The following is a 27,780-nucleotide window of genomic DNA, read 5'->3' as shown; positions in this document are numbered from 1 at the left end:
TTTCGTCTTGCGAGGCACCACTGTATAACATATTTACATAGGAAAATAGCCTTGAAGCATTTAATGAGTATCAATGAATCTTCTGTTATAATATTTTAACAACTAAAATTTACATTAAAAGGCCAATACATGATCAATCCTGTTTCATTTCAAATGCTCAAGAGCTATTTGAAAACATTGGGGCTTCAGTGCACATAAACCTCACACATGACTACGACCTTTAAAAAATGTTTGCAAAATAATAAATAGCATCTGATTTTTGTGAAATGATACTACTGCAACTTCTGTATTTTAAGGATAAATTCACTCATTATTATTATGTTAAAAAAGAAAAAAGGTGGCTATACCACTTGGATGTATTAGTTTGGGACTGGTGTTATTTTGACTGTTTAGTTTTCCTTACTGTAAAAACACTTTTAATTTTGCTTTCATTTTTCATTTTCTTTTAGGATCTAGTAGCTTATCAAGAAAATTGCAAGAAAGACATATCACTAATTGAGAGAAACAGTCAGACCATTGTGAAGTTTGTGACTTCAAGTAAGGTGTTACACCACTTCAATCTTTCGGTGCTTCAAAAGAAAGTAGTAGAAATACAAGCTGCTTTTCAGGTAATTTGTTGTGAGAGGAGGCTGGTCCATTCTGCAGCACTCCCAGCATGAAAGAGCTGAGCCTTCATCTCAAATGTCTGAGAAGAAAGCCAGAGCCACCCAGATAACGTCAAATAAGGCAGCTTGAGGTGTGAAAGCAGAGGCTGGGCATCTCTCTCTTAGGAGATGCTTTAGCTGCATCCTGCATCACAGATTCTGCATTCAGTTGAAAGGTTGAACTAGGCAGCCTCCGAGTTACCTTTCAGTTCTGTGATTACACAAAGAAGATTTTCTTGGAATTGTCTGAGTCTGATAAATTTTGGGTAAACCCTTGCCAAATTATGCTGTAGAAATAAAAATGCAGGTTAGATGACAAGAGTAGAGAAGGAAGCAGCCGAAGAACCTAGCAACATGTGACATGCATATTTTTTTTCAAAGGCAAGCTGCTTCAGGAGATGAAAATTTGGAATGGTGGTCCAGTGGAGGAGAGGTGCCTAACCTTTTGCTTTAGCCCCTGGCCACCAAAACCCTTTCCTCCTTGAACTGTACTTACTGGGGCAAATGGCAGTGGCTCCTTCATGATGAGAGAAAGGGAGACATGCTGTGCAGGTCCAGTGGCCTTGGGGGAAGCATTTTTTCCACAAGGGCCACTAAGCAGTACACCACTGGCTTGAGAGGACAGGGAGAAATATTCCTCCTTCTCTCTCAATGTTTCTGGTTCTACCTTTCACCAATGTGCTGGTCCCAGTAACTGCAGTGTGAAATGGAGGCGGTTTCAGGTATTGCAGGTGATTGTGATGGAAAGAAAGAGAAGGTCTGGGGACTTAGGAACTAAGGCCAGTTTAAACTAGGTTTTCAGAACTATTACTTTTAAGATATTGGTGTGTTAGCAATATACTGTATCAGATTTCAGACAAATTGTGGGTCGTATCTGATTTTGCCCTGTTTGATTTCCCATTGATGATTTAAGCACTATAGCTCTCAGAATGTCCAGTTTTCAGGCCATGTGCATATTGAAGCAGACTAAATCTAACCCACCCTCACAGATTCTTTCAAAGCTTCTTATTAAAGAAATGCTAAAAAGGAAACAAGGAAATGTTCATCATTTTGTTTTGTTCCATTTGGAGTAGAGTAACATAATCATGAAAACTAGGGTGATATGCAACTAAGTTTTACTTAAAGTAGACCTATTTAAATTAATGGAGATAACTTCATTCATTTCAGTTCATTTTTTTTCAGTGGGTCCATTCTTTGTTGCATACTACCCCTAGAGTTATTGTTATCTTTTCCTGTTTTCATTTACAAAGAATATGGTCAAGAAGACAAGTGACTGGAAGAAAAATGTGGAGGCAAACAGTCATTTGATGAAGCAGTTTGAGGAATCCAGAACAGAATTAGAAAATGTTCTACAGATGGCACATCGTTGTCTAAAGGAAAAAGGCAGACCTGAAGAACTTCTCAGAAAACATACCGTGAGTATAAACCCTTATTTTCAACATGATCCTGTTCAGCTGATAGCAATGTATATTTAGGAATCACAATAAAGCAAGCATTTACATCTTTGTATGTGACAGGATATAATTTCTGAAAATGCTGATTTTAGTGAAATTGAGAATTAACCTACTCCAGACTCATAAGTTAGGATATGATTGACCTTTTCCTGCTGCAGGCAAATTTCTGCCTGTGGGGAGAGGACGAAAATAACCTCACACCTTTGTGGATGTGCACAAATCACAGTGTACCATCTGTTACTCAGAACAGAAAGTCGGTGTGTACTTGCATATAGCTGCCCATCCACACCTTTCCCCCATAGCTTGAAAGAGAATTCCCATGAGTAGCTGCATGAGAAATAAAAACTGGCCTCCCATTCTGAGTAATGTTTGGGGTTTGTGTGGCTGGATGGGGAGTGAGCAGCACAAGGGACATTTTATATGGAACTTAGTAATATAAATTATGTACTAGCTCTGTTTCCTGCCAATAAAGTTTTAGAGGAAAGTGGTGATATGGAACCTTGTTTCTTGATGTGGCTACTACTTCATCATTCTAATAATTTATCGTTATCGTTATCAATATTACCACCACAACACCAAAATACCCACATGTCCTAAGTTCCTAGTGATATGAAGTATTTGTATTGGCCATGCTTTTCTGGTAGTTTGGACAATATAGGCTCAGATGCCATTCATAAAAGCAGGCCCAACAGCAATACCACCTTCCTCCTTTAGTCTGAGATTTTGTTACCAGTTGTGTGTTTTCCCTAGCAAAGCAGTAACGTTATCACTATGTACTATTATTTTTCAACATCAGGATTTTTTCAGTCAGTTGGACCAGAGGGTGCTAAATGCTTTCCTGAAAGCTTGTGATGAGCTTACTGATATCCTTCCTGAGCAAGAACAACGTGCTCTTCAGGAAGCTGTTAGGAAGTTACATAAGCAATGGAAGGTTAGTATTTCCAGATTTAAGTAAGCATGGTTCCACTTGGTCTCCGTGGGTGGTCTCTTTGTACAAATTTTCTTCTCAGCTTTTCTTGAAATTCCCATGTGTTTATATTGACTTTCATTGTGCAGCTCAAACAATATTTTAAAAAATATTAACATCATATTATAAAATAATGGAAATGAGTATCATGTTAACTTCCTCTTTCCTCTCCCACTGTTTATGGGGTGCAGGATGCCCAGTCAGAAGCTCCATACCATTTACTTCGCTTGAAGATACAAGTGGAAAAGAGCAAATTCCTAGCAACAGTGCAAGAATGTCATGCTGAACTAGCTCGACAGCAAGAGATGATGTCCAAGGAGAGCAGTGAGAAGATAATTAGAGAGCACAAGGTAAGCCTGAAAAGCAGTTATATGGGTACATGTAGAAATTGTACATATGAGCTTGTACAATTCCATGAGAATTATGAAGTACACAATGTGCTTCAGAAGATGAGCAACATGATCCTTACATTCCTGTTCAATATATGCTTGTGTTGAAATAAACCCTATATGATTTCAACTTCCACAGCCAAATGGATAGGATTCTCCAACTTGGATTGTGATCCAAGGGTACTTGTATAGTTTAGGGATTATAAAAAAATTAATCAAAACTACTAGTGCCTGGTCAACAGTGATCACATGGGGAGGGCTGCCCATTAGGTACTTTAAACAGTCATACTTGATATATAGAATCTCAATAGTAATTGTAATACTCAAGAGGAAAGAGAAAAATAAAGTATAAAAAACAACACCATGTGGCAGTTTGAGGGCTGGATTCTTTGCAATGGTGGCACAAGCTGGAGAGAAGGTGTGTGTCTTCTCACAAATGCACTGTCATATATTTTTTTAAATTGAAATGTACCTGCAAGATTTTAAATACCTATGTGAGAAACTATGAGGTTATGTGTGAGCTTATTTATGTGAAAAAGCAGTCATTCAGAATCAACAGCATGTAAGTCTGTCATGTGAACTGGGCTCAAAATACTGCCAGAAACACAGAGTTAGTGTGCTTAGGATTTCAGCTTTAACTTCTCAGACTTTAAATTATTATTGACTGTGACCTGACCTTTAGGTTTTATAACTTCATGAGTCAGTTTTATCTTCCATAGACGTGCAAATACCCGTAATGGAAGGTATATTACATCAAATATATCAATGGAGTTGGCAATCATTTTCCTTTTCTGCCTTCAGTTGTTCTTTGGCGAGAAAGGCTCCTTACAGCTATGTGAGAAAAGATTGCATCTGATTAATGAATTGTGCTTGAAACTGCCTGAATCGGATCCACTTAGGACAACATCACAAAGTAGCCAGAAAAGCCTCAGTGAACTTAAATCCCTGGTTGCCAGCACCTACATGAAGCTAATGGATCACCCAGATAAATGGAAAGACTACAAGGACAGGTACTGTTTGTCTGACAATGGTAAAGACATAATAAAACCTTGGTGAAAAGCACTCCTGCTCATCATTTTGTTATGCCCAAATAAATTTACAACTATAGAACTTCACTCCTGTAGGAGTAATATGTGGGCAGCTGAGGTCCCACAGTAGGCAGGGCTGGAGCCAAAACTTCATAGGCTTCCCTTCTATTTCTCTCTTTTGCCTGCCCTCTTCCTTCTCTCCCTTTCCCTCTCCCTCCCTTCCTTAGAGGTCCTAAACTGAACTTTTACATAGGGCTTTTAGAGTCCTAGGGCCCCAGATGATAAGCCCTAATATACAACAATACTCCTCTGGAGTAGAGGAAATTTTTCCAATCTTACATATATACAGTAACACAGAATATAAAAGTATACCTAAGAGAAGTACAGGCTCTGCATTAAAGAAGAAGGATCAGGATGTTTCCAAAGTATATTCACCAGCTTTAAATGTTCCATCACTGAAAACATTTAACAGAGGCAATTTCCCTTCTAAACAGTCAGAAGCCTTTTGAGGTGTAGTAAGTTCAAAACTCTATTCTTTTAGTTCCATTAAGATTTATATAAATGACTATTGCTGTTTCCTTATTGGCTGTTGGTTGTTTATGTGGTTATGTTTCAGATTTTCTGAATTGGAAAGCTGGATTTCATCAAGGGAAGCCCAGCTCAAGAAGATTAAGCATGGTGCCAGTGATACCACTAAATATAATCACTTTAAAACATCAATAGAGGTACATTTAGAATTACTGAAAATAAGATAGATGTTTTTGCTTGTAATACTAGCAAGATGAGTTCAGATGGTAGAAACTGAAAGTGCAAATAAGCTCTTTTCTGCTTTTGGCATTTTAGAGCACTGAATTGTGGTATAAACTACAGTACTGAGCCTCTTGGGCTTGCTGATTGGAAGGTCGGCAGTTCAAATCCCCACAACGGGGTGAGCGCCTGTTGCTCTATCACAGCTCCTGACAACCTACTTGCACGTCAGTGCAAGTAGATAAATAGATACTGCTGCGGCGGGAAGGTGAATGGCATTTCCGTGCACTCTGGTTTCTGTCATGGTGTTTCGTTGCACCAGAAGTGGTTTAGTCATGCTGGCCACATGACCCGGAAAGCTGTCTGTGGACAAATGTCAGCTCCCTCAGCCTGAAAGTGAGATGAGTGCCACAAACCCATAGTCGCCTTTGACTGGACTTAACCGTCCAGGGGTCCTTTATCTTTATAGCAAATGTAAACAAGGTTATATAAACAGTGGAATGTAAGAGAACTGGCACTTCCTGGGGAAACAGAATCAAGTAGTGGGGCAACCCACAACTGTTGACTAAACTGTTTGTGTTTCTAATTTCTGTATTAATTATATTTCAGGAAATTCAGCAAGAAACTTGCAAGCAAGGAGAAGCTATTAGCTGGTTGAAATCTAGGCTCACTGCCCTGTCTGAAGTTTCTTCAGAGAATGAAGCCAAAAAGCAAGAGGATGAGCTTTCCAGACTTTCAAGTGACTTTAAGAGCCTCTTAGCCTTGTTGATAGAGGTATAGTATCACTTCATTGTACTTATATGCCCTCTCTATGCTTGCCCATCATGATTGAGTTGAGTGAGTCTGAGGTGAGAGGTTGGTTGGATTTAGGGTGTGATGAACACTTCATTGCTTGAAGGGGTGATGCTCTGAAAGAGGTGGTAGTGTGGCTGCTTTCAAAATAAAGTGTGATGCTCCTGGAGGCTTGTGAGAACTATTCCTTGTACATTCCACTCTTTTGGGGAAAGGTGCTAGAGAAGGTGATAGCTGTACAGCTTCAGACACTATTGGAGGAAATGGATTATTTGGACTCATACCACTGTGGGTTCAGCCCTGGATTCAGGAATGAATCAGCCTTAGTTGCCCTTGTGTATGACCTTTATCAGGAGAGAGATTGGGGAGTGTGGCCCTGTTTATCTTGCTTGACATCCCTGCAGCTCTTGATAACATGGTATTGTACGGGACCAACTCTGCGAATTGGGACTAAGGGGCACTGTGTTAGAGTAGTTTGGCTCCTTTATACAGGGTCAGTTTCCAAGTGTTGTATTGGCTGACTATATCCTGACCACAGAGGTCTGTCCTTTCCCAGTGCTAGTTTAACATCTTCTGTGAATATGTGATATCATTGCTCAAAGAGCAGCATTGGCTGCCAAGATGATACTGAGCCAAGTGTAAGTTGTTGTTGTTGTTGTTGGGGTGTTTTTGTCGGCTGACTTATAAATTCCAAAACAGCTTGAGACCTGGCTATCTGAAAGAATGCCCTTACTCATATGGACTGAACTGGTGCATGAGATCCCAAGATGCAGCCTCTGAGGTTGCATATGAACTATCGTACACTTGAAGCACACACACACCCAAATCATGGGAACTGTAACTTTGTGAGGGCTAAACTATAGTTCCCAGGGTTCTTTGAAATGGGTGTTTTAAATGTATTTTGTGTATGCAGCTTGAGAAAGCTTAGCCCTCACTGGGCTTTGTGGGGGAGGGGGGCTTCAGACACATATTTGTTTTTTATTCTCCCTAAATATCCTTGGGGTTTCCCCTGAGCCTGCTAATCGCTTCCTCATGTGCATTAATGATACCATTATGATTGCATAAGGATCCCACTTGGAGGATGGGTTTGCTACTTTGTATATAAAATATGTACTAGTATGGAGGGGAAAGTCATTGAATGATGCCACTTCTGCAATTCATTTAAAAAATCTCTGTAGCTGAACTGGAAACAGGAAAAGTGAGACAGAGCAAATTCAGAAAGCATTAACCAAATGGAATGGAGGGAATCTACTCATACATACTTGCAGTGTGCTGTGGTGACAAAAAATAAAAACTTAGAAATAATAAATTTAATAGTTGGCAAAATTCAGGGTTTTTTTTGAATCATTAAATGCAGGAGTGAATAACCTTTGGCCTTGCAGACGTTGCTGAACTACAACTCCCATCAGCCCCAGCATAAATGTTCACTGGCCAGTAATGGTGAAAGTTGTAGTTCAGCAGCATCTGAAGGGCCAAAGGTTCCTCACCCCTGATTGAAAGTATTGATTCTTGACACTGAACTGCTTCACAGAGGTTTAATATTTCTCCTAACAATAGATTGAGAAAATGTTGAGTGCTGTAGGTGATTGCGTCCAGCACACAGAAGAGGTGAAAGTCAATCTGGAAGAACTGATCACAAATTCAAAAGAAGCTCAGGCAGAAGCTGATAAAATCTTAGAGGTTGAAAGCTTATTACAGGCTCAGCAACTCCTTCGGTATCACCAGGTAGGACAATAGCCCATATGTGAACCTTCACTTGTTTCGGTAGTAAGCACTTTTATAGTCACCTCTTTCACTGCCACTTGTATATATATACATAGCTATGTGGCTATTTCTGTAGTGAGGGAATCAGTATGTCTACATCTGCTTCAGCCCTTACCGATGTTTTCTCCCAGCAAAAGACAAAGAGGCTCCATGAAAAGAGGCAAGATGTGCAACAGCAAATGGCCCGAGGTAAGCAGCTACAGATTGAAGGTGGTCTGTCACCCACTGTGCAAGAAGAGCTATGGAAGTTGGAGAGTATGTTAGAAAACATGCAGCAATCTATGGATAAACGTGAAGATCAATTGCAGGTCAGTGTGTTATTCATGTAACTCCACAGAGAAACAAAAACAGTCCCCTTGTTTATGATTTATTTGCTCTATATTTAGTTGTTTTGTTTTGAGTTTGAACAATGTAATACATTTTCTTGTTAAACTTGGCCATTTTTTCTGCTTGTGAAACACCAGCATCTCCACCTTGCACTTGTCTGCAGACACACAGACATTCCAGCTCCAGGGAGCGGTACAGTATGTGAGCTGTTGGCACAGGGCATAACTCAGGGAAGCTCCCAAGTGTCAGAGCAAGGCAATTATGCAAACCTTGAGCTTCTCTGACAAAGCACTAGGAAAGTTCCTTGTTGGCATGAGCAGAAGATTAAACATATTCCTTTTATATACTCTATATACCTTCTTCTGGGCCATGGGACTTACGTTAAAACTGTCCTAAGGTGGAGCTCCTAACAGTTTCATGGGTTGGGGGTGGTGGCTTACAGAGTGTGTATAAAGAGATTTTGCCTAAGCATCAATTCATGCAGATCGTGATTCTTGCTGAGACAAACTCAGTGATTACACAGCTCCCTTGTTCTCAAGGCTTGGGAACTTTCTTGTGCCAGTGGCTCAGATGCTGCAGGGTTTTCTAGAGCCCTAAAAGCAAGCTTTTACAGGGCTTTTGCATAGCTGTGTCTAAACTGTGATTAGTGTCTATGGAATATGAGCAAAAAAATAGATGAAGTGCTAAAATAGACTGATTTTGCATGTTCAGAAGCTTGTTTTGCATTCTGAGTTGGAGAAGAACCTATTGGGGAAATGGTGTTTGACTCATTATCATTTGAGCTAGACAAAATTAATATTTCAAAGCAGGTCATTATCAACTTTGACAATATTGCTAGTAAATTACAGGGCAGGCAAACTTTTTCTTTTACGTCTTGTTCTTTCTTGTAGCTCACTGTAAGCACATGGGAACAGTTTGAAAGGGACAAAGAAACAGTTGTAAAGTACCTTAGTCATGCAAGCTCTGCTCTTGAACGCATCTTAAGCTTTAGCAGCTTAGAGAGTTTGTCATCAGAACTAGAAAAGACAAAGGTATGTATGTTGCTGTACTTGGAATTTTACAATCATAATTGGTTTTATTTGCTATTGGTTCTTTTGCTGAGGATATATATCTTATTTTATTTCCTTGTTTTTGCCTTGGGCAACATCCTTGAAAATGTGCTATAGTATATTTTTCAAGAAAAAACCACACATCACAATATTGGTCAACCTGGGCATAGGTTATAAACAATTCCCATAGGTTCAGTAGAGTCCTGGTTTTCCTCTCTTTCTACAGTGGGGCACAGAATGCACCAGAACAGACTATGCCAATTCCAAGTTAGTAATCTATCAGTCGGGCAGGATTTCAGGTAGTGGAAAACAGGCCCTGTGCACTTTGGCAATCTTTGGCATGGTGGCTGCTGCATTGGCAGAGGGACTGAATTGTGGCTACCACCTCCAGTTCTGGTGCTGATGTATAAAGCCCTACACAGCTTAGGACCAGGACACCTAAAAGAGCATCTTACCTCATCACTTACATACCCAACTGATCACTGTGCTCTGCAGGAGAGGGAATCCTATATACTCTCTTATCCAAAGATATATTCTGCATGATGTTGGAATCGAGTCTTTAGTGTGGCAGCATCTGCCCTTTGGAATTGCCTCCCATTACATATCAGCCAAGAACTGTTTTTATATATGCCATTGCTTTAGATATGTTTCATTGTACAGGGTGGCTCAAAAGTAGGTATGCTGCTTTAGAATCCATTTTCTTTGTTCTTGACTCAAGTTCTCATCATTCACAGTATCAGGAAAGAAAAATGTTTGTTGTTTGTTTGTTTGTTTGTTTGTTTGTTTGTTTGTTTGTTTTTAAAAGTATACCTACTCTTGGGCCACCCTGTATTATGAAATCATTTTGAATTACTTCATAGGAAGTGATTCATAAAGGAAATAAATAATAACAATCCATTATTATTAGTTCCTTTCAAAAACCTATTTATATACTATACTATTTTGTAATCTGTTCTTTGGGGGTATTCCTCATCTAAACCAGAGATACTTGTACAGTGGTACCTTGGGTTAAGGACTTAATTTGTTCCGGAGGTCCGTTCTTAACCTGAAACTGTTCTTAACCTGAAGCACCACTTTAGCTAATGGGGCCTCCTGCTGCTGCTGTGCCAGCGCCACACAATTTCTGTTCTCATCCTGAAGCAAAGTTCTTAACCCGAGGTACTATTTCTGAGTTAGTGGAGTCTGTAACCTGAAGTGTATGTAACCCGAAGTGTATGTAACCTGAAGCGTATGTAACCCAAGGTACCACTGTAGTAGTAATTTTATGAAGTGGTGTTCTGGGAGTTCTTTTTTTACAAAGGTATCCACTCAAGATGAATAATGATCACTGCTTGACCAGTTGCTAACAATATATCTCTAGACTTTCCCCACAAATATATTCTGTTCATAACTCCACACCTCTTTACAGGCACTTTCTAAGCAGACAGTAGCCATGGCCATGGAGGCTGAGACTCTTGTCAAGAAGTCTTTTGCAATACAGCTTGGTGAGAAGAACAAGCAAACCCTTCAACAGCAAGCAAAGTCGGTCCGGGAACAAGTTAAAAAAATGGAAGCTTCACTTGAAGAAGAGTATGTTCTTAAACAGTCATAGTATTATTTCCTTCCTGACACAAGAATTGTACATTTTGTTGTCTTATCAAAATGTGGTGTTTATTCACAACTGGCTTTGTAAACCTCAGCTTGTCATACAGCAGAAATTACCATGTAGTACTGAAAGAGTATAAACAACTACTTTGATTAACCAATACAGAAAATAGTAACTTGTCCCTCAATGCATTGTACCAAGAAGCAGATTCTCATTTATCAGTGGGACTCAATTCCATGCAAGTGACCTTAGAACTGCCATGCTAAGCTGCAATTATAAATCCAATTATGCATGTTCAAGCCAATTAATTTTAATGTAACTAAGCGCAGTTAATTGAGCACAGAACTGAAGTAATATAATACACTTCAGTAACACACATAGTAAATTATTTGACTCAGGCAAGGATAAATGAATAGTGCCATATCCTAAAGTGCCTGAAGCCTTTAGAAGAAATGTATGCCTAGTTTTTAAAGTATTTTTCTTCATATTTTCCCAGTCTGTGTGCACGAGAATATAAAAATGTGCCATTTTCCTCACTGAAGTTAAAACCCAGTTCTTTTTCTTGTTGCTAAAAATGATGCTTCATTGCAGTGGACTTTCAGCTCAAAGTTCTATTTTCTGCCTCATGTTCATTAACTTGGATCTGGCCTATTGGTCCAGTTTTGGAAATATTAGGACCAGTTAACATGTTATGGCAGTTACACATATAGCAACTTTTACACTGCTGCACGAGACAATTAAAATGATTAGCAGCCGTAATATGTAAACCACCTATTAATTCCAGCAGGGCTTTTGAATAAGCCATCAACATTCCTAAAAGGCCTAAAGGTGCAACCATATTACAACTCACATTATTGGTTAACAAAAATCAAAATATCAGTGGTCACTTCCAATTCACACATTCACTTCAATGTCCACACATTGCTCCAAAGATGTATTCATACAAATGAACCAAAAACTTAAATATATCGCTGTTGCTGCCTTTCAGGGCTGATACATATATTTGCAGTGCCACAGCCCAAGGAGCTGCTCCCAAGAAGTGCTGCCCGGTTCTGTTGAGATCCTAGTTCATTTGGAAAATTCTACAAATCAATGCATCCATGGCATCATATAGTCCCAAAAGAGTTTTCAAGATTGATTCATCCTCACAATGCCTTTGTGGGAGAGTTCACTAATATTCCCATTTCATAGGCGAGAACCTGAGGCGGAAAGTTAGTGAGTTGTTCAAGGCAACCATTGATTTCATGCCTGGACAGAAATTTAAACCACATTACTTCTGATCTAAGTCCAGTGTTCTGTTCTCTGGAACATTACTTTTCAGAATGAACAGTGTTCAGTGATGCAGGTACAACGAAATAAATGTCATTTTTTGCATTTGGCTTCTCATTATACCTTCCCTTTTTCTGCTGAATAAATCTATGTAAATTTGTTTACCTACTTCATGGTTAATTTTCACTACCTTTAGAGAGGAGCTGCATTTTAGTAAGACAATATTGCCCCAGAAGTAATCATGGAGAATGCAATTTCATATGCTATTTGTTTTGTTGTGAGTGGCTTCTTTCTTTCCATATTGCTCTTTTCTCTTTCTCCTAACACCAGTTATGTAATTTTTTAGTGGTCTTTATTCTTTCTTTCCCACAAGTAGAAAAGTTTCCTTCAGAAGACTTCTAGTGCCTTTTTTTTGCTTCCAGTGAGATGCTGTTTTTCAGTGCATGTTTTAACAGATGTAATGTAATTGATCTATGAACAAGGTGCAAGACTATCATAATTAAGTTGAAAAATATGCATGCATCTTCAACTGACTTTGACTTTCTCAGATATGTACTTACCCTAATGTATGGTTTATGTATATAGCTGTATGATTCGTAATGCACATTCTTTCTTTGCAGCCTCACAGATTGCCCTGCTCCTTGCGCCCAATTTGCCTCAGTTCAGCTAACAATAGACTTGTCTTCCTAAATAAGATAGAAAATGTATGCCATCAGTTGTAAAGAAAGCCAGTCATATTCCTTTGGAATTGATGGGTTTTGCAAGTTTGAAATTTGCCCAGAAAGGAAATCCAGCACAACAACAACAAACGTTAGTAGAGTGGGTTTTAGGCTACTACATATCAAGCAGTATTTGTTGAGAAGCATTCTCCCTCTCTTCTAGAGCAGTTGTGGCATGAGCACAATCACACAGGGATGCTCTGTTGAAGCATGTTACACACCTGGTGGTGGGAGGGAGTGGTAAAATGGTAGCTATGAATGAACAGAAGTGGAACAAAGAAAATGCACAATAGAGATTGAGGGAACTACATTACTATGAAAAAGTAATGTAGTAAGAATGACCATGAACTCTTGAACAGTGAACAGGAGCCATTTCAAGGCCTTGCTCAGTAGCTCTGAGTAGTCTGAGATTTCATCAAATATTGTACACATGCTCTCCAAGATTTACTCCAAAGCCTTAATCCATAAATGTTTTTTAAAGGGAGGGGAAGAATGGAAAGCTAATATCCTAAGGGTGCCAAAGCAGATCTGCTGCAACTGTGTGAGCATCAAATAGGTACATGCACTAAATAGCTGCAATGCTGCATTGAATACCAAGGTGCAGAGTAGGTAGGTAGAAATATGCACATGTTCAAAAACCTCTTCTCTACATTTTGTCTTGGTTTCATGGTAAGTCACATCTCCTCAGAACTTCAGTTAATTTGAATGGCTCTGAGTGGCATTCATAGGTTCCAAATTTTTAAATGGCTAAGTCCCTAATTATAATAAACCTATTTAAAAAATCATTCTTAGGTTCTCTTGGCAATGTTGTAGGTGCTATAGGGTAGCTTCTTGCCAGGCTGCTCTTGCTATACATCTTAAAATCACACATGAGAAGTTACGCTAATTCACACAACTTTTTAGGAGCGGGAAGTAGCCAAGCAACTCCCACACTAAAGGACCCCTGACCATTAGGTCCAGTCGTGACCGACTCTAGGTTTGCGGCACTCATCTCGCTTTATTGGCCGAGGGAGCCGGCGTACAGCTTCCAGGTCATGTGGCCAGCATGACTAAGCCGCTTCTGGCAAACCAGAGCAGCGCACGGAAACGGCGTTTACCTTCCCGCCAGAGTGGTACCTATTTATCTACTTGCACTTTGACGTGCTTTCGAACTGTTAGGTTGACAGGAGCAGGGACCAAGCAACAGGAGCTCACCCCATCGCGGGGATTCGAACTGCCGACCTTCTGATCGGCAAGTCCTAGGCTCTGTGGTTTAACCCACAGCGCTACCCGCTCCCTTAACTCCCACACTACTGAGGTAATATAAGGGCAGACTCCTAAGGTGCTATAACTTTTATAAAACCTGTAAACCGACATTTGAAATATGCTTTTTAAATATTAATAAAAAAGGCATGCTATTATGTAAGCATTTTCAGCAAACTGGAGATGTAAGAAAATGGGCATAGTTCAACAGTAACAAACTGTTTATTTTTTCTACTCAATATGGTTGATTTTAGTATTAAAACCATGGAAATGGTGAAAAACAAGTGGGATCATTTTGGCAAAAAATTTGAAGCTTTGTCCATCTGGATCACTGAAAAAGAAAAAGAGCTGGATACCTTGGAAACAACATCGTCCTTGGATATGCAAATCAGCCAAGTTAAGGTGATTGGTTCGCATTATATTTAGCATTAAAATACTGCTTTCTCTCTCCTCTAGAAAGCTTCAAAAGAGAGGAAAATGCTTTTATCTGATTTCACAGCTGCAAAGATGTAAAAAAGAATGTATCACACTTTGAGACAAAGATACTAAGGAGGAAGGTTTTGCAGGAGGTGTGCCCCCCCATAGAGTTGAATTTACACTCAGACCTTTTAGTTTATGTAATAGGAAAACATATAATGGTGTGAATAGATAGATATATTTTCCATTAATATTCTTTACCTGCAAAATATCCTCATGGTATATTTTCACAGAGTGTATAATGTTTTATATTGTGCTATGTATTGCAGCCAGTGGCTACAGTAATTTATTCCAGTATGGTAGATAATTTATGATTTTTGTGTATCTTGTTTCTCAAATAATGCTGAAATAATAAAGCAACTACTGGGCTCAGCAGCTTCTGTACTCAAACCTTTGCTACATACTCTGAATTCTTTTTGTCATATGCTAGGTTCTGTTTTCTTTTTCCAGGTACATTAATAAAATATCAGATGCACATAGTATCTTCAAGTGCTCCTTGATTGTGAACAAGAAAAAGTTGCCCATTTCAGAGGATTGTTTTTATTTCTATGCCATTTTGTTGCAAATGCACAAACACACAAACATATTTTCAACTCTCTCTTTATCTCAGTGGCAAATAATTCAGCTGAAAGCTATGCCTTTATTATGTGATTGGAATCACACACACCCCCAAACAGATGGCTAGAACTTATAATCTTTTGTAGGATGGTGGTTCCTAGATTTAAAAACAACGACACTTGCAACCAAGGATTTACTAGCATCATAAGAGTAAACAGTAAAGCATGGCAGTGCTTGATGACCACTTTTGCACCATGGGGGAATAGAAGTGCAAGCTACTCCCTCCGCAATGTCATATGTGGTGTCAGGTCTGGTGAAGTTCACCATTCTTGATGGATTCTGGGGTTAATGTGTCCCAGAAATGAAAATATCATTTTTATTTTTATTTTTCTTCCATTGAGCATTTTTGCTTAGAGACCTCAAGCTTACAGCTTGAGGTCTACTCTATTCAAGTCCTTTTAAGTTTCTTGAAAATCAGTGGTGCTTAAGTGCTCCTGTTTCATGAATAGCAGACGAGCTCAGCCAAATAAATAAATAAATCTTAGGCAAGTTTCTTAGCTTGTACAGTGGCTTCAGAAGGCATTTTAAAAGTAGTCCATTACTCTCTTTTTTCTGTATTCTGAAATACATATTTGATAAAAACTTTCTGAAATCAGAACATAAGCTGTAGAAAAGTGTCATTAAATTTCTATACTTAAATCTGAAAAGGAGTACATCCACTATGTCTTAAAACGATGGGGAGGAATACTCTTTAAAACTTACAGTAGCAAATTATCCTAATTACTACAAAAATGTATGTACTGCAGTTTTATGTTATCTGTTTTTATTTGCTAAGGATGGTGGAATAGATTTCATGGGAAATAATTTTTCCAAACAAAAATATCTGGATAATATACAATATTACAATTTCAATTACAAATCACATATTACGTCTTTTGCAAATACTGTTTTGTGGTGGTGATGTTTTGGTTCGTGTTGGTGTGTGTTAATGGCCCAGCTTGCATGTCATGTTAAACCATAGTTAGTTTAATTATTGTTTAATGCAAATGAGCAGCATGTCAAGGCACACTTTTCCAAAGTCCCTGCTTCACTTCTCCTGCGCTCGTTTCCTTGGCTGTACCAGAAGCAGCAAACCACAATTCTGGGCTTGTTTCTCTCTGAACAAACTATGTGTGGTAACCAAGATTTGTTAATGGCTTGCTGCTCATGGTTGGGGGAAAACAACCACAAGCTCAGGGTCAGCTAACATGACAAGGTAGGGATTATGCTTTGTTGTTGCCAGTACAATGTAGCCTAGTGAAGTAGGGACTTTGGGGCCATTTATGCTTTCGTGCAATGTGCATTGCCATGCTGGCTGGGGTTGATGGGAGTCTAAAACATCTGGATGGCATTGAGTTAGCAAAGGTGTGTGTAACATAATAAGTGAACACAGTGATTGTGTGGTAGTATATATATGTTTGTTCTTGTCGGTGTGCCTATATGAGTTGGTGTATCCTTTATATATTTTCAACTGAATTACAGAAGATAAATAAATATTACTAAATGTTGAGATATTTTGAGAAAAATGCATTAAAAGAGAAATATAAACACACAAAATTGAACAAGGAAATATATACAGAAATAATGAAACTAGTTAAGTGGATGTCTAAACTTCAGGTTCAAACTTACTGCTGTTCTTCTAGGTCACATTCCTAGAATAAGGGTGTATATAAGCATGTGACTTCGTTCACTTGGTTTAGTCATCTGAAGCTTGTTTGTTGCTTCTCGCTGCATGTGCCAAACTGTGGTATTGATAATGCATTTGGGGAGACAGATATGTAAATAATTCTCCTCTAGTAAGGTGGTTCTATTTGATCGTCATTAACACCATTCTAACTGCAAGAATCTGAGACAAATATTGGTTAGCAACATAAGGAGGGCCAACTGGAGATCCAGAAAGTGATTTTACGTGACATCCTGCTCTTGTTCTGGATTACAAATGCCAAAGTATAACATATTTGCACCTTGCGTCAATTGTGAAGGGCATATGCATGTCTCAAATGTAACTTTCCTCTTTATAATACACAAAAAATGTAAATGAGAAAGGACTGGCCTCTTCCATTCAGTGTATATGAAAAGGTAGCACACATAGGGTATGTGCATCTGTGCTCAGTTCTACTATAGAACTGGATTTCACCTTTTCTGCTTTGGAGGGGACAACAGCAATTAGCACCATAACCTGACAACTGTGGACATATGCACTCTGTAAGGCAATATAGTTTTTTTCTAGGAAAAGCCAAAAGTCAGAATCAAGGCAAAAAAAATAGAAAGCAAGTACAATAAGTACACAAGAAATGTATGTATGTGAAGATTTATTCTGCTTTGCATAATATAATGTGGTTCATATTAAACAATACAGTAATATATAAACAGCACACTATTATCATATCAAAGTTATGTTTTATTGCATTTTAATACAATAAAACGTACTTTTAATAAATGTTTGGAGCATAAAATGCTTCTTTGTTCATGTAAGGGAGCGACCCATCCACATCATTTCTTAAGGGTTACCGATGACTGGATTTTGGAGAGTTCAGGGTGCTGAAAAGGGAATAGTGTGAGAAACTCTCCTTCCACTCTTCCAGGAGTGGAAGTTAGCATCCAAACCACACTGTTCGTTATATTTTCAAAATTCCTCTGATGAAGTGAGTTTTCCCTCAAAGGGTTTTGGGCATTAACAGTAATTCAAGAAGCCTTTTTAAAGAACACTATATTTAATTGCATTGTGAACTCCTAGAAGAGAAAGACATATTATATATACATCTCTTGTGCACCTATTGCCATTGCCTTTTGTTTTATATTGGTTTTATACCATTTTAACTGTCATGGCTTCCTCCAGAAAATCCCAAGAACTGTAATTTGGAGGCACTGTGAGAGTTATGTTTGAGAGCAGTATTCCCCTCACAAAAGTATAGCACCCTGTGGTTAGAGAACTAAAGTTAGATCTTTTTAAGCCTGCCATGAGGTTAGCTCAGTTGATTAGAGTGTAGTGCTAATAATGAAAAGGTTGCTGGTTTGATCCCCGTAAGGCACAGCTGCATATTCCTGCATTCCAGGGGGTTAGACTATATGGTCCTCAGGGTCCCTTCCAACTCTGATTACACACACACACACACACACACACACACACACACACACACACAGTTACCTGGATTGTTTTTCTGTGGAACAAAATGAGCCCATAGCAAAATGCCCACAATCCCTTCTGCTTCTCAGATGCTTAACAGAATCACTAGGTGAAAGAGGATAAATGGATAATTTCATGTTAGCCTGGCTGGGCGCATAAACCAGGAGAAACGCCAATAGTTATTGTCACAATAATGGTTGGTAGGCAGGAGTCCAAAAGCCACCTACACTCTCCATTTATTGCTGCATGTTAGAAGATGAGTGTGGGAGTAAGATTATATAACAGCTACCTGCTTTACAGAAAGATGAAATATTTTGGCTACAATAGCAGTCAGAGTGTTTCCCACAGGACATGTGAAAATACTGACAAAAGATAGCCTGTTATAATTTGATTAATTCCAAATGCATACCGGGAAACTTAAATCTGGTGAATTGTTATGGAATCATCTTAAAGATTGACTTCATAATTTTTCTGACTTGCTATGGGGGAGGCACAATGTTTTCTAGCAGAAAAACTAGTAAAAGTCCATTATTGTTTAACGTGATCTGCATATTAAAAATCAAATGGTTAAATAGTTACTGATAATGCAGTGCTGTGATATATGCCCAGTGCTTTTTTTCTGGGGGGACGCAGGGGTACACATACCCCTAAACATTTTGAGAATCTAAGTTTGGCCTCATTGAGGAGCAGTTTTTCAATATGAGTAGGAAAATGAGAGTACCCCTAAACATTTTTTATAGAAAAAAGCACTGTATATTCCATACATATACCACAGCACAATATTGCCATTAACAATTTACTGAGTTTGTGATGTGCTGATCATGTTAAAACTTTAATTGTCTTTCACTGTTTTTCCTGCTACAAAGCAATATAACTATTTGCAATGGAGGGCTGCTTGCTCTCCATAGAGAGAGTCCCGTGCATTTGTGAATCATTCACCATCCATCTGCAGCTGCTATCTGGAACTATTTACATTGGTTTCATGTGGTGGCTGCAATGTGTGAAGTCGCCCAAGAACAAATGTAACTAACTCCTATATATGTGCATGGCTCGCAGGAAAGCAATAAACACATGCTATAGATTCTTTATGTACAAATTTATTTGCATTTTAGGTCATTATTAAAGAAATAGACGACAAGGAAAATGAAATCCCAAGCTTAGAAAAGGATGCTCAGTCATTTTCTCAATATCTTACATCTGGAGAATCAGCACATATCAAAGCCAAGTTGACACAGATCAGAAGGTATTGGGAAGAACTCCGGGACCGTACACAGCATCTGGAAGGATCAGTAACTGGAAAGGCATCAGTACAGCAAAAATTTGAAGAAAACTTTGCAAAGGTAGACACCGTAAACTTGTTCTGTCATTCAAAAGAGAATGGCCTTAAATGTACTGTCAGGGAAGACCTCAAAAAGTGCACTTAAAAGAAATACTTTCTGTTGTACACACTTGAATTAATGGGGTATTTTGTACGCATGAGTTGCAATCCTTTGTGGGTAATGTAATGCTAAAACTAAACTAAAACCAAGATGAACTAGACTGATCTGCCTGCAGAACAGAAAGTGTCGCCATATTTTTAAAATTATCCATTCTTGTTGGGAATATGGAGTGTAACACTGTCTATGTCTACTCAGAAGTAAGCCCCACCAACTTCAGCTGGACCTAGTCCACTTACGGGTGTAAGGTTTTCCTCCAAAGAGTTGGATGCAATGCTAGGCCTACTCAACATAGTACATCTGTTGAAATTAATTGACATGACTAACATAGGTCCATTAATTTCAACGTGTCTACTCTGAGTAGAACTTAGTTGGCTGCAGCCCAGAGCTTTCTACCTTACCTTGAGCACAATTAACTGGAGTGGGGGTACCGGTGGGATTTCCTACCATATAAGCATGCATAGATGTGTAGATATTTGTAACTTTGTAAATATTTAGTACTTTTTCTTAATTTCTCTGGTTTAGGCCCAAGAGGAGCTGTGCAGATATGAAGGAAAACTGGCAGAGATTGATACTTCATGCTGTTCCTCAGCAGAGACTTACAAGGCCCTTCATAATGTTACGGTAAATATATATAAAGTTTGTTACCTAGTTTCATGTTTAGCATGGAAGAGGTATTTGTACTGGCTGTAGCCAACATTCACCCAATTGAAGAAATCTTGGTTGAACATTACTTCTGCAATCAGCAATCTTGGTGTTGTGGGGGCAAGAGAGAAACCCCATTTGTTTTAAACAAGCGTGAGTTTTAAACTGTTTTAGTCCTGTTTTAAACAACAGGACTAACAGAATAGGTGGGGGAAAGTTAGCTTAAAAAGACATTATTTCAGTTCCACCCAGTAACACTACTGCCCTAAGACAGTCTTAAGAAGGCTAATCAGAAAGCTGTAAGTGTTGCAGGGAGGCATTCCCCCAATTCAGCCTTCCAGTAAAAATAAAATATGACAACAGTTGCCTTTTGTCCACAGCATAGTGGTGTTACTACAGATAGTTTTGCATGATGTGGTGCCACCATCAATAAAGCCTTATAACCTCTATGTATCAGCCTGGGTTAAGCAGTTATACAACCAGCCAAGCCTGAACACCTTCTGGCATTACTGCACTTGAGGATGAGTTAAATAAAGCCATGGCATAATTAGTTCTACTTCTTTTTAGCTATGTGCAAGACAATGTGAGGGCCACGGGGTTGGTAATTGTCTTCTCTTTTGTTGTGTTGAATTAAATAAGGATCTCTGTCAAGTTCTGGAAAAAATGAACCAAACACTGGCCTCTCTCTCATCTGGTTCTCGCAAGATCATGAATAAAGAAAAAGTCGCCCAGGATGTTTTGATGCTTCAGCAAAGACATGAAATGGTTTTGAGACAAGCTAAAGATAGACAGGCCTCGCTAGAGGTTCACCTAGCACAATGGCAGAGGTGAGAAAAGCACTGTGTGATATGCAGGCAGAAAAAATATCTGCAGCTGTCTCCCAGCTTTTGGTTTCATGGGACTTGAACTGATGAGCTCTTTTATTATTATTATTATTATTGGCTGTGTTCTGGTAGACAGGAGAAGGAGCTCTCCGCCTTCACGATTTGTCTAGAAAGGTGTGAAGCTGCAGCCAGACCTTCAGAGCAACATGTTTCTGCTGACAGAGTCAAAGTGGAAAGTGAGCTGCAGTTAGTCCAAGTAAGTTTTGTGGGTTGGCATAGGTTGCTTGCATTGTTCTTGTAGGTTATACTGGGAAATAATTACATGCTATTATTGTTTTACAAAACAATGTGTAGACCTGCAACTCGTGGCAGCTTTCCACTGAATGCTTGAAAGGAGCTAAGCTTAAGGCATAATTTTAAAATCTGCTCACTGAAACAAGCTCAAGACATAGGGTTGTATTCAACATAGTGCTAAGCAAACAATTCCGTAATGCAAGGATTTCTGCTTGTGCAACAGAATACACACACATACTATATCTGTTATGGGGTCCCCCAACCATCCAGAGCAGATTTGAGGAGGACATGGGGTGAATTCAGAGGGAGCAGAGGGGCGGAAGCCCCATTGCACTAGCAGTAATCTTTGTGCTGACAAAGATTAGGTACTGATTTTCCCAGTTTCTGGAATGCCTGAAGCGAACACAATTGCTGGTCCATTAAGCTGAATGCAACCCACCAGGGTCTCAGCAAAGCTCTTGTTTGACTGCCTATGTGGGACCGCCAAAAGAAGTGTTTGGGTTAGTAGCCACACGTTGTGTTCACCTTGCCTCAGTAACATATATGATGCCTACAACAGTTTCTCTGGTTTGCAAATATGCTCATGTGCATGGTAAATGAATTCAACAGATAATCTGCACACATAAAATATCAAATGCAACATTTTATATCAAATGTCACCACCATTCAAAACTCAGCATCCTTTTCTGATTACTTTTCACCCAAATTGCAGTGACATATACTTTCATGTTGGTGAAACCAACATGGAACCAAATTCTGCAATATATTTCAGTGTGAGATCAGCTCTGTGTTGTCATGCTTTTGGCAAACCAGATTTATTACAGTTGCCAAACATGTTGGAGGCCTCACAGCAGTTAAAAAGCAATCCTAGCAATGGCACCCTTTGTTTCGAGCCACCCTAAGGATTTCAGTAAGCATAGTTTCCCATTGCTCTCAAACTGTTTGTCGTTTCTATTTGCTATAATTGATTTCTAGATATTTTTGGTGTTTTGTTTTGTTTTTACTTTTTCTAGATCTAAAATAATTATATTGTTTTAAGGAAACTAATTCAGGACAACATTCAGCAATGAGCACTGAGACTTGCATAATAAATTCAGTCAATTGCAATGCCTCGTTAAATACTGCACAATTAAGTCACTTACAATTTAACTTTCTCTAGATGTGTTTGGTTCAAAGTTATAATTATAATATTAAATATTAAAGGGTTGACACTAAGATATATATTTGTTTCTCAGGATTTGCAATCTGGTATTGCATCCTATGCTTCATTGTATACCAGCCTACTGCAGTTAAATGAATCACTGTTTAAAACAAGTTCCAGCGAAAGTGTGAAAACACTTAAAAAAGACTTGGAAGACTTAGATAGAAGATGGAAAACTCTACCTCAGATAATTACCAAAAGGTTTGTGTTTCTATTTAAATAGCAGCACTTTACTCGCAAACAGATGCTGATCACTGACAGAATGCAGAATGCCACAAGTTAATGTGTCGAATGTAATGGAAATCACACACTGGACTATGTTGTTTGATGGGGACTAAAGTGGAGAGTACAACAATCCAAGAAACCCATATGTACAATCACTGGCATTTTTCTGTCTTCTGCATGGAAGACATTCAGCTCTGAAGTTCAAGACAATGTCTACTTTGAGCAACAGAGTAGGTTATAGGAACTGCTTTATACAACCTCAATGTGGGGATCATTCACTTGGTCAGCTCCCCAACAAAGGTTTATTTGAGAATGCACTCTGAAAGAGAAGATGTTATGAGATTGTTTCCTTTTGAGTGATACTGTGCTGGTCCCGGGGGGGAAAGGTACTAATACCGTATCCGAAGTTCAGTCCAAAGTCACTAGCAGGGTAGACGATCACTAGATGAGGTGCGAGGTCCAAAACAGGGAGCCGGGCGGGGAAGCAGGAACGCTGGAAGGGCAGCAGCAGGAAGCCAGGTGGGTAACAGGAACACTGGTAGAGCAGAAGCAGGGAGCCAGGCGGGGAACAGGAACACTGGTGGGTCAGCAGCGGGCAGCCGGGTGAGGAACAGGAACACCGGAGAGTCAGGAGCAGGAAGCCGGGCGAGGAACAGGCACACCGGGAGTGCAGATCTAGGTCTGGGTAAAGCAGGTACTCCACAACGACGTTGCTCCCGCAACCTGGGACCGGGCTGCCTGGCCTTTATCTTCTTCTAAGGCCGGGGGCGGTCCCGGCCCCCAGGAGCCCCGCCTCTCCTGGCCTTAAGGCGAGCACTCCTCCTGGGAGAGACCAGTTCCCTTCGCCTCTCTGCCCTAAGCCTCTGCAGTTCAGGAGAGGCTGAAGGGTTACTGGGCCCCGGGGGAGGCTCACCTGTAGCCACTGAGTCTTCCAGCACCTCTGGGGCCAGAATGGTCTCACCTGGTGCCTGCCCCTGAGGATCTGGCACAGGTGCAGGCTCCTCAGCATCTAGGCCTTGCCCCAGTTCAGCCGGCCCTGGAGGCGGGGACTCCTGTGCCAGCTGGGATTCCTCCGGTTCACTCTCAGACTCGGAATCCCAGGCCATCACAGATACATCTTTCTATTCATTGTGTCAGCTCTCCTACTTGACTGTGCCCCTGCAGGGATGAGCCATGCAAAATTTGTGTTTGATTAGCTGTACCTGTTTATCATTATTATTTCCCACAGCTCTGTTTTTTATTCCCACACAGAGGATTGTGCTGTACATTACTTACATAATTGAATATGTAACATTCTTTTATTGCATCCTTAACTAAAAAAAACAAAAACTGACCAAGTCAAGATAAAAATGAAAATGTTAATTTCAACATCTTCCAGGATAAATTTCCTCCAGTCTGTTGTTGCTGAGCATAGACAGTACGATGAGCTACTCCTCAGTTTTTCTGACTGGATTAAGCAATTTCTTGGTAAACTGCATGCTACATCTGAAATAAATACAGCTGATCAACAGCCTGCTGTATGTCACAATAAGGTAAATTCAGTGACATCTTTATGACATTTCTGGGTCACTTCTGGGTCTGGTATGATGTGTGTATACATGGTTGTGCACATATTGAATGCTCGTAAATGGCAGGCTGCCTGTAATAAAAGAAGTTGTACAGAATTGGGGGGGGGGAGGAAACGAGCAGAAATTTAGTAACATCAAATGACTTTATCAAATTTGCTGGCAGTGCTAAGCAAGGCTTATGCCAAGAAGAGGTGTTTTCCTTTTGCTTTATAACACTTTTTATTCCCTACCCTTCATCTTAACAGGAACACAGAATGGAAGTGGAAGGAAAGTTCAAAGAACTACAGAGTCTGAAGAGTCATGTTGAAAAGCTGTGCTCTTTCAGTCGGCCAGAAGATCACAGTGTGTTCCAGAATAAGGCTGAAGACTGTCTCCAGCTGTATCAAGAGGCCAGTCAGGTAATTAGCCGCAGGCAAGATGCTTTGCCCCACCTTAAGGCCTTCTTAGAGCTTCATACTGCTGCATCACAAGTTCTTCACCATTTGAGGCAGATGGTAGAAACTACTGGAAACATGGACAAGTCTAAATCCGAAGTGCTGGAGAAGGAATTGAGTGAGGTTATTCAAGATGTCAGCAAACTGGAATCTACAGCAGCCAGTTTAGATTCATCCCTTACTAAAGCACAATATCATTTAAAACATGGAAGCTCTGAGCAAAGAATCTCCTGCAGGAGTATCGCTGACAATATCTGCATAGAATTAGAGTCCGTCCAGTCTTTGCTGGGAACGAAGCAGAGTGAAGCAGAAGCCCTGGGAGCTCTGCACAGGTCTGTCATGGAACGCAAAGAACAGCTCTTAAAAAGCATTGAAGATATCGAAGAAAGGGCTGACAAGGAAGGACTGAATGAACCAAGCCTTCAGGAAGTTCAGCAAAGGTAAAACAAAAAGGAATGCATGCATCACATGAGGATAACTTTCTCAACTGGTTCTTAACTCATTTCACTTACTAAGATTGTGTATTGAGTCAGAACAGCATTTTATTTTATTTATTTATTATTATTATTATTATTATTATTATTATTATTATTATTATTATTTTGCTGTTTGGTCTCGTTGACCTCATTTATAAATCTGTAAGTTGTGGGTCTTAGTCTAAAGAATTGGAACAGACATGGTTGTATCAATAGGGCTTGGTTTTAAGGCAATGGATCTTGTGCTATATTCTGAGTGGAAGCTCAAAGCATGTAGGTATGTGTAGCAGTCAGTAGGTTTCCATTATAAGATGGTACTGGTCTAGGTTGAGGTTGATGGTGCAGTGGAGTTGTTAGTTTTAGCCCTTCATCCTTTTTCTTGATGAAAGTAATAAGGTTAATTGTCAAAACAATAGATATTTTATATGCCACACGCTTAAAACATACATATTTGTATGGAACGGGATATAAAATTTAAGGTGTGAAGGCATTTGTATGGAAAACAGTTACAATAATAGAACTTACCAAACATTGGACAAAAATAGACTAAATTTCAGAAAATATTTGCAAGTACACTGTCCATCAGGAATTGGGTTGGTGTTAACCTTCCTAAGTAGCTAGGTATATGGTTAACAGCAAATAATATAAATCTGTATAAAGATAATTTGCAATTTTGGGACAGAATGAAACTTTCACTGTTAGTAGAGTGTCGACTATAAAAATGAATGTATTACCAATAATGTTATTTTTGTTTCAATCAATTCCAGTGATTGGCAAGACAGATTGTTTCAATGTATGGCAAAAAGATATTTCTAAATATATCTGGTAAGGGGAAAAACCAAGAATAAAATATTGATAGAGGCAAAAGAGAGATGAGGTTTCTCCCTGCCAGATATGAGATTATATTATGAAGCATCATGTATTTGTTGGTTGAAGGAACGGATGACATTGGAGAATTCACATATCTTAGATTTAGAAGTTCATGATAATATTTGTGGTATGAAAATGTGAAAGTACACAAAGGATTTACAAATCACATAATTAGGAAAAAAAATTGTATAGAGTATGGGATAAATACAAAAATTTAATGAAGACAAAAACACCACTTTGGCTCTCTCTGTTAGAATATATATCGTACTACAATTTGATTCATATCATCACAGTTGCTCTAGAATGTTATTGTGATGCTTAACAAAATATTGTATTATATTTTTGTCTGTTTGCAGAGGTGTAGCTTTGTCTGTTTTGTTTGGTGATGTTATTTTTATTTATTTATTAAAGAAACCTAAAAACAAATTAACAATACGTAATAAATATGTTGATTTACAGATTAAGGATTTTTAATCAGTTGGATGATGAACTGAATTCTCACCAGCATGAATTAAAATGGCTGATGAGAAGAGCAAAGCAAATTGCCCAAAGAGATATAAACCTTGCTCAAGCTGTTGACAAGGATATTAATTGTTTGGAAGTCACCTGGGAGGATACTAAGAAACTTATTCAAGAAAAGTAGGTATTTAATTAATTGCAATATTTAAACATTGAAGGTTTTTATGAATATGTTGTAATGACTTAATACACGCTGCTAAAGTTGTAGGTATAAATATCTTCCTTCATGTTTACCCTGCAAGTTGCTCTGAAGAGGGTCAAGCCTTTGCAAAAACTCCAGCTGAATGGTGGCAAATGCTCTGCTAGCATTTGAATGCCCATAGAGGCTTAAAGTCAATCACAAAGCACCTCCTATCTCTCCCTTCCCCTTAGTTCAAAAATTTACCTTTGGAGCAGGAGAAAGTAGTGGAGGTTTTTATTCCACCCCTATTAGATTCTGGGATTGATAGTTCCAATCTCTGTCAGGAAAATACACACTACCAAGGTTCTGGAAGAGGTCACTATTGCATTGTAAATTTCTGTGCCAGAGGTCACTATTGCTACCTTCCCCTGCCCCAAATGCGAGTTTCTAGACCCAGGAGAAGGGCAAGAGTGGCAGCTCCACTTTACGTGGTCAAGGCAAGCATACTGCTGCAAGCAAAATTGCAGACTATTTAGTTCTGTTCACAAGCATTTGAACAGGGCTGCTCAAAGGAGCAAAACAGCTTTATCGGCTGCTTATGTACATACCTCCATTTTCTACTTGGACCTTTGTATCAAAGTGCATGTGCTCATATCTGCTGCTGCAAATCATGGGAAGGGAACTACAAGGCAACAGGAAATTCTGCATGATCAATCATACTCTGGGTGCATAGTAGACAAAGCATATGTGTCATCGCATTTTTTCCCCCACATCATAGGCAGGAGCAGTGTTGTGTCCTTGTTGACCTGATAAGAGAATATCAGAGCCTGAAATCCACAGTAAGCAAAGCCATAGAGGTTGCTAGCAATGTTACAATGACAAAAGCCATGTTGAAGGACCAGGAAGATGTTAGATGGGCTTTATCAAAGGTAAATTAAAATATTTTCATCCTAAAAAAAACAGTAGTAATTATTTAGTGAATCGTTTTAG

The 27,780-nt window shown here is 39.2% G+C and overlaps 1 protein-coding gene across 15 annotated transcripts in view; it reads left to right on the top strand.

Annotated features, from left to right (window-relative positions):
- Positions 1-27,780, top strand: part of SYNE1 (spectrin repeat containing nuclear envelope protein 1) — a 285,408-nt gene that overhangs the window by 88,011 nt on the left and 169,617 nt on the right. For all 15 annotated transcript variants that reach the window (XM_081187166.1, XM_081187171.1, XM_081187169.1 and 12 more), the window contains 21 exons: positions 450-608; positions 1,895-2,059; positions 2,895-3,029; positions 3,257-3,415; positions 4,256-4,464; positions 5,099-5,207; positions 5,839-6,003; positions 7,579-7,746; positions 7,917-8,093; positions 9,003-9,143; positions 10,570-10,730; positions 14,231-14,378; positions 19,290-19,517; positions 20,139-20,237; positions 20,898-21,085; positions 21,215-21,338; positions 22,612-22,778; positions 24,181-24,334; positions 24,616-25,244; positions 26,610-26,789; positions 27,569-27,719. In XM_081187166.1, the coding sequence (XP_081043292.1) occupies positions 450-608; positions 1,895-2,059; positions 2,895-3,029; positions 3,257-3,415; positions 4,256-4,464; positions 5,099-5,207; positions 5,839-6,003; positions 7,579-7,746; positions 7,917-8,093; positions 9,003-9,143; positions 10,570-10,730; positions 14,231-14,378; positions 19,290-19,517; positions 20,139-20,237; positions 20,898-21,085; positions 21,215-21,338; positions 22,612-22,778; positions 24,181-24,334; positions 24,616-25,244; positions 26,610-26,789; positions 27,569-27,719 (3,816 nt within the window). The remainder of the gene's footprint in view (positions 1-449; positions 609-1,894; positions 2,060-2,894; positions 3,030-3,256; positions 3,416-4,255; positions 4,465-5,098; positions 5,208-5,838; positions 6,004-7,578; positions 7,747-7,916; positions 8,094-9,002; positions 9,144-10,569; positions 10,731-14,230; positions 14,379-19,289; positions 19,518-20,138; positions 20,238-20,897; positions 21,086-21,214; positions 21,339-22,611; positions 22,779-24,180; positions 24,335-24,615; positions 25,245-26,609; positions 26,790-27,568; positions 27,720-27,780) is intronic.

The sequence above is a fragment of the Podarcis bocagei genome, assembly GCF_964188305.1.
Source record: "Podarcis bocagei genome assembly, chromosome: 3".
NCBI classification, from domain to species: Eukaryota; Metazoa; Chordata; class Lepidosauria; order Squamata; family Lacertidae; genus Podarcis; species Podarcis bocagei.
Note: the sequence above shows the minus strand (reverse complement) of the source record. Positions and strands in the feature narration are given on the sequence as shown.